Source organism: Geotrypetes seraphini, chromosome 7 (genome assembly GCF_902459505.1).
Source record: "Geotrypetes seraphini chromosome 7, aGeoSer1.1, whole genome shotgun sequence".
In the NCBI taxonomy this organism is placed as follows: domain Eukaryota; kingdom Metazoa; phylum Chordata; class Amphibia; order Gymnophiona; family Dermophiidae; genus Geotrypetes; species Geotrypetes seraphini.
Window position 1 is genome coordinate 64,023,203 of NC_047090.1, and position 18,744 is coordinate 64,041,946.

The 18,744-nt window shown below is 45.8% G+C and overlaps 1 protein-coding gene across 1 annotated transcript in view; it reads left to right on the plus strand.

Moving 5' to 3' along the window:
• MCAT (malonyl-CoA-acyl carrier protein transacylase) overlaps positions 1-18,744 on the plus strand; it is a 55,715-nt gene that overhangs the window by 19,480 nt on the left and 17,491 nt on the right. The window contains exon 2 of the mRNA XM_033953428.1: positions 10,415-10,502. Within this exon, the coding sequence (XP_033809319.1) occupies positions 10,415-10,502 (88 nt within the window). The remainder of the gene's footprint in view (positions 1-10,414; positions 10,503-18,744) is intronic.

An 18,744-nucleotide genomic window follows, 5' to 3' on the forward strand; every position in this document is an offset into this window, starting at 1 on the left:
TTCTCACAACCCGCCCACCTCCCCGGGGATGGCTTCTTTGCTGGTTATGGAACTGAGGACCACGAGGTGGGGATGCTCCCTCTAGTGGGCAAGAAAGCATGCACATGCATGGTGCAGTGTAGCAAACTTGAAACTTCAATCAAGTTTGCTTGAAAAGCTGTCCGCGCTGGGGCTCCGTAGATGACGTCACCCACATGTGAGAATATATGCCTGCTGTCTCTGGATAACACCTGTTACGGTAAGTAACTGTGCTTTTCAACCAATCCTATACTGTCTTTTTACTTCGCTATATATTTGGTAATATTATTGAAGACTTCCTTTTCCTCTCTTTTAAGTAACGCCTCCTGTCTATATATAGCCAATCAATGTCACTCCCACATAAGGTTAACAAATTCATATCCTGTGTTAACTTCCTTTTTGAATCTCCATTATTACCACGATCTTACATGCAAGTATATTTTCATTTACTAGTATTGTAAAACTTTTCATTTAAGAAAAACAAGGTCATGTAATTTTATTTTATGTTTTTTCCTTGTCTGCTAAGATCGTTGTTTGTCTTATAGTTCCATGCTTGTGCACACGCACGTGCGATTCCATTCCGTTGGAATTTGAAACCAATTCATAAAATTCTAAGATTTAACCGAAGATCTTGTTTGTATTTCTGTTAATATGATCAATATATATAAATTAAAGTTTAATAATGTATAAATAAATAAATAAATAAATATTCAGTATTGACCAGGAAATTTCCCATTAAAATGACTTTTATGATGTCATTGGTTGTTCATGTTGGTCTAGAAATTCTTGTAGCTTTTTAGGATCTGAAAAATTTTGAGTTTTATTTGCAATTGTGATTTTCATTATTGCTGGATAAAGGAGCCCGTATCTAGCCCCTAGCGATTTCAATTGGGGCCTCATATCCAGAAATTTTTTTCTTTTTGATGCAGTTTCCCTCGCAAAATCAGGGACAATATGTATCTTTGCATCCTGACATCTGAGATTTTTGTTCTCTTTGGCTAATTGACAAATTTCCATCGCTTGTTGATGTCTCAGAAGTTTAAAAATTAAAGTTCTTGGACCCGTTTGTGAAGTTTTCTTCTGTGCTGGTATCCGATGTGCCCTTTCGATTTCCAACGCCGTTTTGAATTTTAATGGTAGCACTTTAGGTAGAAATTGTTCCAGGAAAGTTATAGGATCGTTTTTTTCTACTCCTTCCGGCATTCCTATGATTCTTAAATTATTTCTTCTGGGGGGGGCGTGGCCGTGCCGAGAGCAGGGAAGACGCGTTTTCCTTGAGCTCCGCTGCTCTTCCCCTGCCTCGGCCTCCCGGACCCAGATTCAGCGAGTAAAATCGCCACCAAGCGTTTTCTCCCGACTCCTTGGGGCTATATGGACAAATTTGTACAAAAAGGGAGTGGAGACATGGCGGCGAAGGCGGGTAAAAAGGAGCGCGAACGATTGAAATCGGGGTCTGGCATGGAAGGCAAAATGGCCGGCTCGGGAGACGCTGCTGAATCAGCAGGGGCGGACATGATTGCGCGCCTCACGGAGGCAGTCGTGCTGGCGCTGGGGACGCGCTTGGATAAAGTACAGGAGTCCATAGCAACCCTCTCTACATCCGTGGCTGAGTTCAACAATCGCGTTTCTGAAGCTGAGCAGAGGATCAGCACTGCAGAGGACACCATTACCTTTATGCAGGCAGAGATACAGCAACTACAGCGCAAAGTGGGGCAATGTGAGGAGAAGATGGAGGATCTGGAGAATCGCTCCAGACGAAATAATCTGCGCCTGGTGGGGGTCCCAGAAACAATATCGGATGGAGATCTCCTGCCTACCCTAGAAGCATGGCTGACGACCGAGTTGCTGGCTATGCGGGGCCTGGGTCCCTTGCGTATAGAACGGGTACATCGGCTGGGCAGGAGGCAGGAGGGCTCGACCAGGCCGCGCGTGGTGATCCTCCGCATCCTCAATTTTGCTATCAAAGATCTTCTGCTTCGCACCTATCGCCAGAAAAAGGATTTACAGTTCCAGAACCAGCGTATCCTGATGTTCCAGGATTATTCTGCACAGGTGGCATCTCTCCGCCGAGGCTACTCGACTGTCTGCAAGCAACTCACCGAGAAAAAGCTGCGCTTCACTTTGCAATATCCTGCCAAGCTCCGGGTGCTTCATGGGGGTCAACCCTTTCTCTTTGAAACCAGCGAGGCCGCCCGGGCTCAGGTTCTTCTGTGGTATCCTGATCTGGAGCCGAGCACTTGAGGGACCCTGACAGTGGCTGGTGGTTCCTGTCTGCTATGAGTGGGGGAGCGCCCGTGAGATCCTGGAGGTGTTCCCCTTGAGACATGATGGCTCATATTATTTTGGCTCTCTCTGTGTAGTGGCTCCTTCTTGGGGGTCACTTTGGTTTGTTCTGGACACTGTTCTCTGGCTCTTTGAGCTAGATTGTTGTTGTGTTCTGCAGGGGTGAGACTTTGCGTTTATTCTTCCTTTAGATGCTCTTTCCCTATGGGGTCCTGCTGTTGTTGCTGGTATTTGCCCCTTGGCTTTTGCCTTTTCTCCTTCTTGCTTTGTACTGCTTGGTATCTGTATGGGAGGTTGAGGGGGGAGGGACTTTGGGCCCTTGGTGTACCCTCTCCTGGAGTGGTGGGCTGGGGTATCAGAGGGGGCATGGGAGGGGGACTTTGGGTTTGGGAGGGGGGTAGGGAGGGTGGGAGGGGGAGTTGGGCTAGGGTGGGGCGGGGGGGTCTGGGAGGGGGGAGTTGGGGTTGAAGAGGGATAGTGGATGGAGGGGTGGGGGACTAGGATCGGTGTGGTTGATGGTGGGAGGTCTGTGTGTGCGTGCTGGATGGGTGGCTGTCGGGAGGAGGGCTGGGACTCTCGGCAGGAGTTTTCTACTCCTTTCTTTTGTAGACCATGTTGGTTTTCTTCTGAATGACGCCTAAGAGGGGAGTGCGATGTGTGACGTGGAATGTGTCGGGTATTAACTCTCCGATAAAGAGAACCAAGATTTTGCAGCATTTAGCCCGGCATCGGGCAGATATAGTGGGCCTGCAGGAGACTAAGCTTTCCGAGAAAGAACATGGTAAGCTGAGGCAGTCATGGGTAGGACAATGTTATTTTGCTTCTTCTTCTAAGGCTAAGGCCGGGGTGGCTCTCCTGCTACATAAGTCCATCCCTTTTGTTCACTCTCGGGTCCTTTCCGACTCGGAGGGTCACTATGTACTGGTCCAGGGTACATTGTACCAGCGCCCGGTACTCTTACTGTCAGTGTATGCTCCCAATACTGCCCAACGGTCTTTTTATAAGAAGCTTCTGGGGGTGATCCTGTCGGTGTCCTTGTTACCTGGGACCCATTTGATTATTCTGGGAGATTTCAACTCTATTCTGGATCCTGTCCTGGATTCTTCTAGGGGGCCTTCTCGTTCCTCTGGGAGGTCGGATAACGGGCTGAGTGCTTGGCTGCAGGCTTTGGATGTGGTAGATGTATGGAGAACCCTTCATCCTGGAGAGAGGGATTTTACTCATACTTCCAAAGTGCATGATTCCTCCTCTAGAATAGACTATGTTTTTCTCTCCCGCTCCTCCTATGCAGTACATCAGGCTGAGATTGGGGTGTTGGCTATTTCTGGTTTGGATGGACCTTGGTCTTGCTGATGGGTCCCCTGCTGGGGGTGGGCGCTGGCGTTTTCCGGTAGCACTTTATTCTGACCCTGATTTTAAACAGTATCTAGAAGTGCAGTGGAGGGAGTATGTTGAGTTCAACGGGGTGCATGCAGATGACGGAGCTCTTTTTTGGGAGGCAGCCAAGGTGGTGCTCCGTGGAGCTGTGATAGCCTACTGTGCCCGACGGAGGAAACGGATGGCGGCAAAGATATTAGCTCTCGAGCGTAAAGTGCGGGAGAGCAGGCTTCTAGTATTACATTCTCCCACTCTATCCCACAAACATGAGTTTCAGGCGGCCCAGGCGGCGCTCCATGCCCTCTTACATGAACGGGCACACAAGTCGCTCTTCTATTATAAATATCGCCTTCATAGGTTTGGTAATCGCCCGGGAAGAATGTTAGCGCAGTTGACTAGGGCGCGGAGGGGGTCCTCGTCCATCACCTCCCTTAGAGGAGCTGGGGGGCAGCTGGTCACAGCCCAGCCTCAACTTGAACAGTTTTTTGTTTCTTTTTACAGCTCTCTTTACTCGGCGGAGGTGGTGGACCGGGACTCTGCGATTCAGGCGTACTTTGACTCGCTGCCCTTGCCTCGGCTCTCGGAGACCGACAGTGCGAGCTTGGTCTCCCCTATTACTGGGGAGGAGGTCTTGGGGGTTATTAAAACCTTGCCTCTCTGTAAATCCCCGGGTCCGGATGGCTTTGGCGGGGAATTTTATCGTCTCTTGCAGGGGTTTGTGGCTGATCCGTTGAGGCGGTATTATGAGCGAGCGGTGGAGGGGGGGTCCTTTCCTCCTGGTTCGAATCGGGCGCTGATAACTGTGCTGCCTAAACCGGGGAAGGACCCTCTCTTGGTGGGGTCTTATAGGCCCATTTCGCTTATCAACGTAGATCTTAAAATTCTGGCCCGGCTGCTGGCTAATCGGTTGGCCCCGCTTGTCCCTTCACTGGTGGGACTGGACCAGGTGGGGTTTGTGAAGGGCCGTCAGGCAGGTCATAATGTTCGGAAGCTTCTACTGGCTCTGGCCCACTGTGATTCTCGGCGACAGCCTACCTTGGCCATTAGTTTTGATTCTGAAAAAGCCTTTGACAGGGTTGAGTGGGCTTTCCTCTTCCCGTTGTTACTCCGCTATGGGGTGACTGGCTATTATCTGAACGCTCTTCGTGCTCTATACTCTAACCCCGAGGCTGCTGTGATTGTCAATGGGGTAGCTTCCCCGGTTTTTTCCCTGCGGCGGGGTACTCGGCAGGGTTGCCCCCTGTCTCCTTTGCTTTATATTTTATTTTTGGAACCTCTGTTGCTTTGTATCCGCAATCATCCGTTGCTTGAGGGCGTGGAGGTGGGAGCTTCCTCCCTGCGTAGTTTGGCCTTTGCGGATGACATCATGATTCTTTTGTCTGACCCGGTCTCGCACCTTTCTTTGTTGCTGGAGTTGTTTCGGCAGTTTGGGGAGCTCTCGGGCCTCAAACTCAATGTATCTAAATCGGAAGCGCTCCCTCTCCATCTGCGTATCTCTCACCTGTGGTCGGACTTTCCTCTGAAGGAGGCTTCGGCTCAGGTGAAATACTTGGGGGTTCTTATTCCCTCCACCTTGACGCGCCTTTATGAGCTTAATGTCCGACCTTTGCTTCGGTCTTCTGTCGAGAGTCTGCGCTTATGGGGTGCCCTGCCGGTTTCCCTTGCGGGCCGCGTCTTTTTATATAATATGATGATTGTGCCATGGTGGCTCTACTTGTTGCAGACTTTGCCAATTTGGTTGAGACATAGGGATTTGGAGGAGCTGTACCGTGCTTTGCGGATTTTCCTGTGGCGGGGACGGCGTCCTCGCTTGCCCCTTCGCGTTCTGATGCTGCCAGAGGCGCAGGGGGGGTTCGGTCTTCTAGATCTTCGCGCTTATAACTTGGCCTGTGGTTTACGCCAGATTCGGGATTGGTGTCTGGAGAGTTCCTCCTTTTTGACCTTCTCTGTGGACAGGGACTTCCTGTCCCCTGTCTCGGGATTGTTCTTGTTGCATGCTCCGTCGGTTCGGTTAGACTCTTTACAGAGGGGTCATGTGGTGTGGTCATATATGAGATGTATCTGGAAACAGCTTTGCAAACGCTTGGGGGTCAATTATAGTGCAACACCAATGTTGCCCTTAGTGGGCAACGCGCAGTTCGGTCCTGGAAGTGACAGCCGAGTATTCCGGATTTGGCATGCACGTGGGATCCGTAGAGTGGGGGATGTGCTCACTGAGAGGGGGATTCTTCTTTCTCCTGCTGAGTTGGTGTCCCTCTACGGTTTGGATCACGTGGATGCATTTGGTTATTTACAGCTTAGTCATTATGTTCGTAGTCTCGGAGAGTCGTCCTTGCGGCACTCGGTGGCGCAGAGTCTTGGATTGAGTTTGGGTTTGTGGGAGGATCCGGCCCCGCGCCTGAGTTACTTTGTTACTGCGCTATTGTCACCGTTGTCCACTGAGAGGGCGGACATGTTGGCTGGGGCGTGGAGCGCCGACCTGGGGTGCACTATCCTGTCCTCCTTGATTTCTCGTTGCTTTGTCTTCCTGCGTGCTCTCTCCTGCAATATGCTCCATAGGGAGCAGGAATATAAATTCCTCCACAGAGCGTATATTTCCCCACAGAGGGCTTATCGAGCGGGCTTTGCGGCTCAGGCCTGTTGTCCCAAGTGCCCTGTGAGTCCTGCTACCCTGGGACATATGTTCTGGGACTGTCCCCGGATACGGGCTTTCTGGCTGCAAGTGTGGACCTTTTTGTCTTCTATCTCTCCTCCGTTGCCTGCATGCACCCCTTCTATAGTCCTTTTTTATGATGGAGCGGCTCTCTCTCATTGCTCCGTTGGGCAGCGGATGTTGGTGTTCAAGGCCCTCCTTTTAGCCAAGAAGGCCATTTTAATTTCTTGGCGGGCTCCCCATGCTCCCTCCTTTTCCCAGTGGCACTTGTCCCTATATGACTTAGCGCTTCTGGAGCGCAGGATGGTGGGGAGACAGGACGAGGGCCGGTGGACCAAATTTCAGGGTGTGTGGGAGGGGTATTGGTTGTCTCTTCCGCACCGGGAGCGGAGTATGTTGCTGAACTGCTAACCCTGTCAGCTGTGGTGACGTGGGCGGGAGTTGGGTGCTGCAGTTTTCTCTATGTTATCTGCTTTCGTCTCTCTTTCCTCTTGGTCTTGTTCCACTTTTCTTTCTTTTTGGTCAGTTTTCTCTTGTCTTACCATCTAATCACACGGGTCTGGGTTTGGGGGGGTATCTTTGGGGGAGTGGGGGGTTGGGGGGTTTAGGATGTGTGGGGGGGGGGGCGGGGTATTCTGGCAAAACCATGTATTGGGCACTCTAGCATTTTTGCCTGGGCGCTCTCCTGTTGTATTGTTTCTGAGCTCCCTGGTTGCCTTGTTTTAGCACTTCAATGGGAGCTGCGGCTGTATGTTTCTTTTTCTTGTTCTGTACGTTGCTGAATTTGCTCAATAAAGAAATATTATAAATCAAAAAAAAAATTATTTCTTCTTTCGCGGTTCCGGCTGTCTTCAAGGTCCCTTTTAATTTCTTCGACCTCTTTCCATATTATTTTGCTTTGTCTCATGTCCAGATTCAGTTGTTGTCTTCCAAAATATTTATTCTGTTTTCCGTCACATCCACTCTTTTAGTAAGCACTGCTGCATCGTCGATAGCTTTTTGTAATTTTTTGTTGCTATCTAATACAATTTCTTTAATTTGCCGCAATTCTTCCATAACATCGGGGCTTTCATCTGATGGCAACGGGACTTTTGAAGGAGGAGTGCCCGGCTCCGGTTTTGATCTCTTATTACTTCCTGTACCGGATCCTCTTGCCCCCGAATCACCTTTGTTCTGTTTGCTAGACGCCATAATCTGTTAATTTCCAGGTTTTTTTCTTTTTAAATTTTAATTTTTTTGTAGTATTTTCTATAAATAGAGCTTGTCTGCACGGAGCTACTCTCTTACCCAACCATCAGAATTCGCGTCCAAGCCACGCCCCCCAGGACGTCAGAATTGACGTCGGAAAGACCATTTCCTGTCGGCTTTAGCAGCAGCAGCAATCTTGCCAGCCAGCCCTGCACGGACTGGTAGAAATTTCCTGCGGAACAGCACCGGTCCGCGGACCGCAGGTTAAAGAACAGTGGGGATAGAGAGTCAGGTTTAAAACTGTGGGTGAGCAAAAGGAATGCATGTGGGGAGGAAGCAGAGAGCACAGGGGGGTGGGGAGGGAGGGGCAGAGTGAGTGATGTCAGACCTTGGGGGTGGGCTGCTTACCATGGAATGCAGAAATACAGAAGAAAAGAAGAGAGATCCTGGATGTGGAGAGGAAAAAAGACACAATAGAGATGCTGTATAGGAAGAGAGCATAGGGACAGGGACACGGGAAAGCATGTAGGGATGGTGCTGGATTTGAGGAGATGGTGGATGTGTGGGGGGTTGGGTGGGGAAAGGAATAGCGAGGGAGGAGATGGTACACATGGTTGCAGGGGAAGGGAGAGAAATGGAAAATTAGATAGATTTGAGAAGGAGGCAGAAAAATGGAAGAAAACTGTGAATGTGAAAAATCGGTGCCAAAGATGTATGTAGGCCTCAGAAACACCTCCTCCGCCCTTGATAATGAATTTTGTATCTGACAGGAATTACTGTGTAATATATTTCTCACTGGCCTTAATTCATCTCTACTTTTTATAAATTCATTATTTATTAGTTTTACTCTTTTCAAATACAGTGGTGCCTCGCATAACGGACGCCTCGCACAGCGAACGCTGCGCATAACGAACTTTTTGTCTTGCTCCCTATAACGAACTTCGTTTCACACAACGAAGTCGCCCGAGGGGCCCGGGGGGGGGGGCGGAACTACTCTCGCCGCTTCCTAATGTGAGCCGGGAACAGCAGCACCCTCCTGTCTGAATGCAGTGTTCCATCATCTCCCTCCACCTTACCTTAGATGCCGAGTTTTCCGGCTTTCTTTTTCGGCCAGCCACACACTTTCAAAGAGCAGCACATGCGCGCATGCTCTGTTGTTCAATCTTCTCCTCTGACGCAACCGGAAACCGGAAGTTGCAGGAGAGGAGAACATTGATCAACTCCAGCAGCTGCGCGTGCACAGCTTTTTGAAAGCGTGCGGCTGGGTGAAAAAGAAAGCTGGCAAACTCTGCATATAAGGTGAGGTGGAGGGAGGGAAATGTAGGGCTGCAGAACGAATTATTTTGTTTTACATGTATTCTTATGGGACAACAGGGCTGCAGAACGAATTATTTTGTTTTACATGTATTCTTATGGGAAAACGCGTTTCACACAACGAACTTTTCGCATAACAAACTTGCTCCTGGAACGAATTAAGTTCGTTGTGTGAGGCACCACTGTATTTCAACTTTTCATCTTCAGTATCCAAAATATAAATATGTTTCAAACGATAAATTTTATACTTAACTTAAATTCATCTCAACTTTGATTTGACCTGGGAGCTGCGGATCCAACATGTTTCGCAACGGTTTTGAGAATTTACATCCGCTGTTTTTATTTTGCACTTTGAGGAAGAAATGCATTTCTTTCTAATTCTCTGGTATTGCACAATATGCATAGCCTGACATCTTTCATTTGTTTACTTTAGCTCCTCTTCAAATATAGGACAACAGTATAAATGTACTATCTGTGTTCTGCATGTGTGACTAAGGCCAGGCGTTCTGATAGGAATGGATGATGAAGCATTGATGGTATAATGTCCCCAAGAAGGAAAATATTTGTGTTCTCTCCTTCAGCCATTTTGGACCCAAAATAGCCCCGATTTAAAAATGGATTAAGACCACCAATCTTGGCAAATGAATGACAGACCTAAATTTATAAGTATAATGTTTAAGGAGGAAGTGATCAAGTTGCGTTAGGGCTTTAAGTCGTATTATTTGCACCTTATTGGAACATATTTAATTGCCATGGGCTACATAGTAATGAAATGCAAAACATACAAATGCATGTTAATCAGTTCATATTTCTATATAAAATATCCTAATGTTACTTCTGGTGTACTCCTAGTGCACAGTACAAGTTGCATTAGGAATTATAAATCATGGTAATTTATTGCCAGCTTTTGAATGTGGTTGTTATTGCTCCTGGCAGATCAACCCCAGCTTAAGCTAGGGGCACCATTTTGATGATGGGGTGCTAGACTGAGCAGGAGTGACCGACCATTGCTCTTGCTCAAAGACCACACTGGAACACAAATAATCTACATGATATGCCCTTTTTGGGATCTGAGGCCTTTTGGGGGCTGTGGGTCTAGAGCCAGCGAGGGACTGGAGCCTTTGGAGGGTATGGTGCTTAAGACAGGGGGTTGCTCTGCCTGCTTAGGAGCATTGGGCTGCAGCTTTCTGGGCTGATGCTTCTGGGCCACTGGAATAATGCTGCTTGTTGTCGCAAGTTGTTGAATCCTATTTATTTCTAGGGGTTGGAAAAGATTGTCATTTTATGTACTTTGATAACTCCTTACAACCCTCCCTCCCCCCTTCAAGATTATAAATTAAATGAATTTTGAGCTAAAAATTTACACTCCTAAGTTTAACTGAAAATAGAGCACAGACTTAGGATCTATCAGGCCGAAAAGCTAAAAGAAAAAACTGAATATGAAACCTATCGGTAAGATCAAATGAAGGAGCTGTACAGTAGGGCCAAAACACAAGTGGGAAAATCCTAGGTAGGGTGTGTGAGTATTTTTAAATCTGTTTTTTATTCTTTTGTGTATGAGTATTTTATTCTTTATTTTAGGCTATTGAAAAATGTGTTGCTGCTGCAGGTTTCAGCATTGGGGAGTTTGCAGCCTTGGTGTTTGCTGGGGCCATGGATTTTACGGAAGGTATTGTAGAAACATTCCTATTAGTATTTCACAACGAAAGATAATCGTCTTTCTGTTAATCTTCACAGGAGTCTGTACAAGTTAGGTGATCAATCCTCTGCCGCGAACTGACTTTGAAGAAGTGTCTCACTCACAGCTTTCCGTATCTCCTTCAAAACAATCAATCTCCACTGGAATAGAATATAAAGGAGGTGGTGCACAGGGAACTTCCTTGCAAACATCATACATATCTGTTCTGCTTTGTAACTTATAAAAAGAAGAACAGTGATTAACAAGCATTTATAACTTGTGAACCAACCTGCTGTGTGCAACAAGCACTAATATCAGTGGAGACAGAAGCTCAACAAATTACTTATACAGGATTTCTTTATGCTTAGCCATATGACTGACAGGAGATGAACTCCAGTTCTGGAATTTAGAAATATCCAAGGTAGAAAACGAATTAGGAAATAGTGAGGATGGGCCTTACAGATTCCTGTGCAGATTAACAGAAAGAAGATTACCCAGGTAAGAATCGAATCTTTCATTCTGTTACATCTACACGGGAGTCCTTATGTTAGGTGATGTACCAAAACAATGGCTCATGTCTAGGGTGGGACAGAGGAGCCTGCCCACAAGATTGAAGACCCAAAAGTGGCATCCTCCAGAGCTGTAGAAACACAATAAATCTAATCGGAGTATTAGATTATAATTCTAAATCCTCTGTAAAATTTAACTATTCTACAAAAAGAGAATTTCTCATCTATAAATATTCTTATTAAAAAAATAAATTAATAAATTACTGAATAGTGCTCAGTGATAGCCTAAGAACTCAAAAGCATAGGAACATGGGCCTCTACCAATTCAGGCTTGAATACATAGAAACATAGAAAATGACGGCAGAAAAGGGCCACGGCTCATCTAGTCTGCCCACACTAATGACCCACCCCCTAACTTCCTCCATGAAGAGATCCCACATGCCAATCCCATCTTTTCTTAAAACTGGCACGCTGCTGGCCTCAGTTACCTGTAGTGGAAGATTATTCCAGCGATCAACCACCCTTTCGGTGAAGAAATATTTTCTGGTGTCGCCATGATATTTCCCTCCCATGATTTTCAACGGATGCCCTCTTGTTGCCAAGGGTCCTTTAAGAAAAAAGAGATCTTCTTCCACCTCGATACAGCCCATGACATATTTGAACGTCTCGATCATGTCTCCCCTCTCTCTGCGTTCCTCGAGAAAGTATAGCTGCAACTTACCCAGCCGTTCCTCATACAGAAGATCCTTGAGTCCTGAGACCATCCTGGTGGCCATTCGCTGAACCGACTCAACTCTCAGCACGTCTTTTTGATAATGTGGCCTCCAGAATTGTACACAATATTCTAGATGGGGTCTCACCATGGATCTGTACAACTGCATTATTACCTCGGGCTTACGGCTGACGAAGCTTCTATGGATACAGCCCATGATTTGTCTGGCCTTGGATGTAGCTTTCTCCACTAGTTGGCAATCTTCATGTCTTCGCTAATGATCACCCCCAAGTCACGTTCTGCTACAGTCCTTGCTATGATCTCACCATTTAGGGTGTAAGTCCTGCATGGATTTTTGCTACCAAGGTGCATGACCTTGCATTTTTTGGCATTGAAACTTAGTTGCCAAGTCTTTTACCAATGCTCCAGCAGGAGTAGGTCCTGCGTCATACTGTCGGGCATTGAGCTTTTGTCGAGCATTGTGATTTTGTCTATTGTGCTTTTGCCTACTATGTTGCATGGTTTGGCATCATCGGCGAATAATGTAATTTTACCTCGAAGCCCTTTAGCCAAGTCTCTTGCGAAGATGTTAAATAGGATCAGGCCCAAGACCGAGCCCTACGGTACTCCGCTGATCACCTCCGTCGCATCGGAGAGGGTACCGTTTACCACTACCCTCTGAAGTCTACCTCTAAGCCAGTCCTTAACCCATGCAGTTAATGTTTCACCTAATCCCATCAAACTCATCTTGATCAATAACCTGCGGTGTGGGACGCTATCAAACGCTTTGAAGTCCAAGTACACGACGTCCAGGGACTCCCATATATCCAGCTTATATGCTGTTTTCAAACATTTAGTAAGCGCACCTCTAATGTGCATAGAGAGTGGTTTAATTGAGAGTCTCAGACAGTACAACAAAGTGCTTTAACCTGTGTACTTCCATACTCCATTGAAACTTTGCAGCTGCGTACAGTTATCCAAAAACATTGGGGTATATTGAGTTATCATTCTGAATTTAATGATTTGGCTCGCTTTGCTTATAAGCGTGGGCAGAATTTGGGGGAAATAATAAAACATTTTAAGTCTTCCAGTTCTTTAGCTGATACCCATCGGGACCATTATCAATGTGGAAAATGTGTTTATTGCCAATATGCCATAGTAACTACAAGAGTTCGTTTTCCCCATAGTGATCTCTATTTTGAGTTATATGATCACACTGATTGCATGTCTAAGCAAGTAGTATATGCCATCATATACCCGTGTGGTTTAATGTACATAGGGCAAACCCGACGGGCTATTAAGTTACGGATAGCTGAACATCTAAGCTGTCTACGGAACAAAAAAGAAGAAGCCCCATTGGTTGAGCTCTGGTATAGGCTACATCATCGGGAAGCAGATTTTAAGTTTGTAAACAACTGCATAATAGGCATGGTGGCAATATTACTCATCAGCTAATTAATTGTGAACAACGACTCATTTACTCCTGGGATACAGCTGCCTCCAAAGGACTGAATAAGGCAGTGGAGTGGCTGTTGGGCTGCTAGGTTTGGTTTGCCCAATCAGTTTAAAATACGTCAGTAATACGGAGTCCCATGATGTTGAATGAAGAGTGTTTATAAACAGGCATGCTGCAATGAAACCCGAAGTGGAATCTTTTTTCCCATTTTTAAGCTGTTTCAGTATGAGTAAGAAGTAAAGTTTAGTAAAAGATTTATAGGTTATTTAAAAGATATGTATGTTTTTTATTATTTTCTTATATATTGCCGTTTTTCTTAGAAGTGTGAAGCAGATCTTCCTCTTGAGAAAGCCAAAGGGGAAACACGTATTGTGCTGAAGGATATCGTATTACACATACTGTGTCGAGGAAGGAGGAAGCTTTGGAAGATAAGCAGGACATTGCAGATGAACTTTTAATGATTTGGATTGTATTTAGACAAGATTGGATACTTTGTGGATTTTATATTTTTGGTTTTTTCTTTTGTATTTCAAGCACGAAGCACTTTTTGAATTTGAAGCACTGAGCACTTTGGATTAGCAGCAGTTGAGGCCCGGGACTTTACACAGTTTTCGGTAGAGATAAGTACCCCCCTTGCTTGATATTTATTGAATGTTATATTTTTTGAACTTTAGTCATTTTTTTGAGCTTTAGCTAGTTTATGGCAGGAAGGGAGGAGTGCGATGATGTATACAAGCCTGAACTGGTAGAGGCCCGTGTTCTATGCTTTTGAGTTAGGCTATCATTGAGCACTATTCAGTAATTTATTAATTTATTTTTTTAATAAGGATATTTATAGATGAGAAATTATTTTTGTAGAATAATCCTCCAGAGCTGCCACATCCACTTTGTAAAACCTGTAAAGGCATGGAGAAAAGACCAAGTAGCTGCTCTACAAATCTCTGCAGGAGGAACTGCCCAAGATCCCACCTGTTCGAAAGAGAAACAGATGGCTGCTTGCCACAGACGATGTATGCCGACAAAATGGCCATGCAAATCCATTTGGCTATAGAGACTTTGGATACCGGTATACCCCGTCTGGACTGGCTGGTTAGCACAAACATGGTCAAACGGACAAAGTTCATTGGTCTTTTCCAGGTAGTGAAGTAAAACCCTTCGCACATTGTTTCTGTAAAATCTTATCCTGCTTACCTGATCCTGTGGGTCAAAAAATAGGTAGATGAACCTCTTGGTTGATGTGGAAATCTGATACAACCTTCAGCAGGAAGGAAGGAACACTACGGAGAGCTACTCCAGCCTCACGTACATCTAATTTTGCAGTCACTGCTCTGACCCTATGGAATTCATTTTCCACCAAACTTTATGGAAGGCTTTTTAAGCCCGGAGTAGAGTAGCAATAACCTTTTCTGAATAGCCCTTGCGAACTAGGGCTGTTTTGCTCAAGAGCCATGCTGTAAAACCAAAGCGCTCTGGATTCTCCATGGGGACTGGTCCCTGACTGGGAAGCTGTGGTTGAACTGAGAGCTTGAGATCCCTGTCCTTTTGAAGATGCACAAGGTCTACATACCACGGTCAGCAAGGCCAGTTCAAGGCAACTAGAATCATGAGTCCTTGATGAGTCACAATCCTGCGGATGACCCAACCCACAATGAGCCAAAGCAGAAAAACATAATTCAGCCCTTGTCCAATAAGGGACTCCTTTAATGCATCCAACCCTAAGCTTTCCGGCTCTTCTCTTTGACTGAAAAAAACTCTTTACTTTCGAGTTTTTGGCAGAAGCCATCAAATCCAGTACTGATCTGCCCCAGCAATGCACAGTGAGTTCAAACACCCTTTGGGAGAGAGACCATTCCCCTGGGTCTAGAGACTGCCGGCTGAGAAAGTCAGCTTTAACATTTTCCACTCCGGCTACTTGAGCTGCAGAGAGGGCTTGTAGATGGGTTTTATCCCACTGGAACAGTTTCTGAACCTCCAGGCATAAGGGAGCATGTCTGGTGCCTTCCTATCTGTTCACATACGCTACTGCTGTGGCATTGTCAGGGAACACTCTTGCTGCTTTTCCCTCCAGGGCTGTTGAAAAATAAGAAAAACTGAACAGATCAGAAACAACTGCACAGTTCACTTGCAGCAGGAAAAACTGAAGAGGGCACTCCACTCCACTGAAAATGAGAGGTAGAGAAAGCTGTGAGTGACACACTTCTGCAAAGCCAGTTCATGGCTGGGGATTGATCACTTAACGAATGGACTGCTATGTAGATGTAACAGAACTTATACATAGTTATACAGAAAAAGCATAGTTTTGAATAGTTGGTACTGAAAATGGTATGCTAGTTGTGAAAATTAATATTTGTTATAGCTAGTGATGCTTAATTATCAACAAATAAGACTGTTTTTATTCAGCATGAGGGGATGGAGTCAGTTTTGTATAGCAGCAGTTGAAAAGTACATGCTTTGTTATTGGCAGCTCAGACTCATATATATGAGAGATTTCAGTGGGGAAGGGTGTGGTAAATTGTATCACAACAGGAGGTATTTAGGTGTGTGTGTGTTTGAGGTCAATACTAATACGAGTAATCATCACTAGGTGTGTGGTAGGGTAAAGATGTGTATAAAATAACTGTTTTGCACTCTAATAATAAAACTGTGACTCCTATTTAGCTAACCCTGTCCTGTAGGGAACTCCTGTCCTCGAGAGCCGTATTCCAGTCGGGTTTTCAGGATTTCCCCAAAGAATATGCATTGAAATCAGTGCATGCAAATAGATCTCAAGCATATTCATTGGGGAAATCCTGAAAACCTGTCTGGAATACGGCTCTCGAGGACCGTAGTTCCCTACCCCTGCTCTAGATACATACTGAGAGCAGGATTCTCTAAAACCCGTGTTAAAAAGCAACGGTCTGCTAATGCAGCCATTTTGATAGTGAAACTAAAAAACCAAGACATTCTCAAAAAATCATGCATTCAAATAAGGTCAGCGGGCAGCAGTGAAGATTTGCTAAATTTGCATGTACCCATTGCTGGTGATAATGATGGGCACATGCGCAGAAAAAAATGCTGTCAACGAAAAGACAAAAACATAACATAAGAACATAAGAATTGCCACTGCTGGGTCAGTGAAACGGTAGATCAGGCATGGTCCCTACTGAAAAATACTATCACAGAAGCACAAGATCTCTACATTCCGAGGATTTCCAAAGATCGGAGAACAAAGAGCAAAAGAGAACCGGCATGGCTTAACATACAGGTGAAGGAAGCCATAAAAGAAAAGAAGGACTCTTTCAAAAAATGGAAATGCATAAAGACAACCGAAGCCTGGAACAAACATAAAGATGATCAGAAGAAATGTCACAAGGCGGTGAGGGATGCCAAACAGGAATATGAGGAAAAAATAGCCCAGGAGGCCAAAAACTTCAAGCCCTTCTTTAGATACGTGAAAGGGAAAAAACCTGCAAAAGAGGCAGTGGGACCCCTGGACGACCAGGGAAGAAAAGGGTACATCAAGGAAGATAAACAAATCGCAGACAAACTAAATTCCTTCTTTGCGTCCGTCTTTACGAAGGAGGACACCTCAACAATACCTGAAGCGGAGAAAGTGTTTGCAGGAGAAATAGAAGACAGCCTCACCACAGTTGAAGTGGACTTAGACCAGATATACTATCAGATCAACAAACTTAAAAGTGACAAATCCCCTGAACCGGATGGAATTCACCCGAGAGTCTTAAAGGAATTGAAGGTTGAAATCGGAGAGTTATTGCAAAAACTTGCAAACCTGACAATCAGAACTGGACAGATACCGGACGACTGGAGGATAGCGAACGTCACGCCAATTTTCAAAAAAGGATCGAGAGGGGAACCGGGCAACTATAGACCTGTGAGTCTTACGTCTGTCCCCGGCAAGATGGTTGAAGCACTGATCAAGGATAGCATAGTCCGGCACTTGGACGCACACGACTTGATGAAACCCAGTCAACATGGATTCAGGAAAGGGAAATCATGTTTGATGAATTTACTCCAATTTTTTGAGACCGTGAACGAGTAAATTGATAGTGGGAAGCCGGTGGACATAATATACTTGGACTTCCAGAAAGCATTCGACAAAGTTCCACACGAAAGACTTCTCAGGAAACTACAAAACCATGGCATAGAGGGAGATATACAAAGATGGATAGGCAAATGGCTGGAAAACCGAAAGCAGAGAGTGGGCATAAATGGGAAGTTCTCTGACTGGGAGAAAGTGACTAGTGGTGTACCCCAGGGCTCGGTACTTGGGCCGATCCTTTTTAATATTTATATCAATGACCTGGAGGAAGGAACATCCAGTGAGATCATCAAGTTTGCAGACGATACAAAACTATGCCGGGCAATCAGATCGCAGGAGGATAGAGAGGAACTCCAGAGCGACTTGTGTCGGTTAGAAACATGGGCGGAGAAATGGCAGATGAAGTTCAATGTGGAGAAATGCAAGGTAATGCATTTAGGCAATAAGAATAAGGAATACGAGTATACAATGTCAGGTGCAACTCTGGGGAAGAGTGAACAAGAAAAGGACCTGGGTGTACTGATAGATAGGACCCTGAAGCCGTCGGCACAATGCGCGGCAGCGGCAAAGAAGGCAAATAGAATGTTGGGCATGATAAAGAAAGGAATCTCGAGTAGATCGGAGAAAGTTATAATGCCGCTTTATAGGGCAATGGTCAGACCACACTTGGAATACTGCGTCCAACATTGGTCTCCCTACCTAAAGAAGGATATAAAACTGCTGGAGAGGGTGCAGAGACGAGCAACAAAACTGGTGAAGGGTATGGAGAAACTGGAATACGAGGATAGACTTATAACACTAGGAATGTTCTCCCTTGAGAAAAGGAGACTGCGTGGGGATATGATCGAGACCTTCAAAATACTGAAAGGAATCGACAAAATAGAGCAGAGAAGATTATTTACATTGTCCAATTTGACACGGACTAGAGGACATGTAATGAAGCTAAGGGGGGACAGGTTCAGGACTAATGTCAGGAAGTTCTGCTTCACTCAGAGAGTGGTTGACACCTGGAATGCCCTCCCAGAGGAGATTATTGCGGAATCGACCGTCCTAGGCTTCAAGAGCAAACTAGATGCATATCTCCTTAAGAGAGGCATATAAAGATATGGTGGACTATAAATTACGCCAGGTGTACACCTGGCAGGGCCTCCGCGTGTGCGGATCGCCGGACTTGATGGACCGAAGGTCTGATCCGGAGATGGCAGTTCTTATGTTCTTATGTCAGACCAGAGGTCCATCGTGCCCAGCAGTCCGTTCACGCGACAGCCCTTAGGTTAAAGACCAGTGCCCTAATTGAGTCTAACAACAGTGGGAGAGATGCCCACACTCTCCTACTGCCCAAAAATCCTGACTGCGACCCCCCCCCCCTGCAGCAGGAGAGATGTCCACTCTCCTCCACTTTCAAGTGCCCCCCCTCCAGCCCCCGTACCTTAAAATAGATCCGGAGAGACATGGACACCCTCCTCCCAGCTGCTGCATCATCTAAAATGGGCTTTCCTCTCTCCGGTTCATTTTGG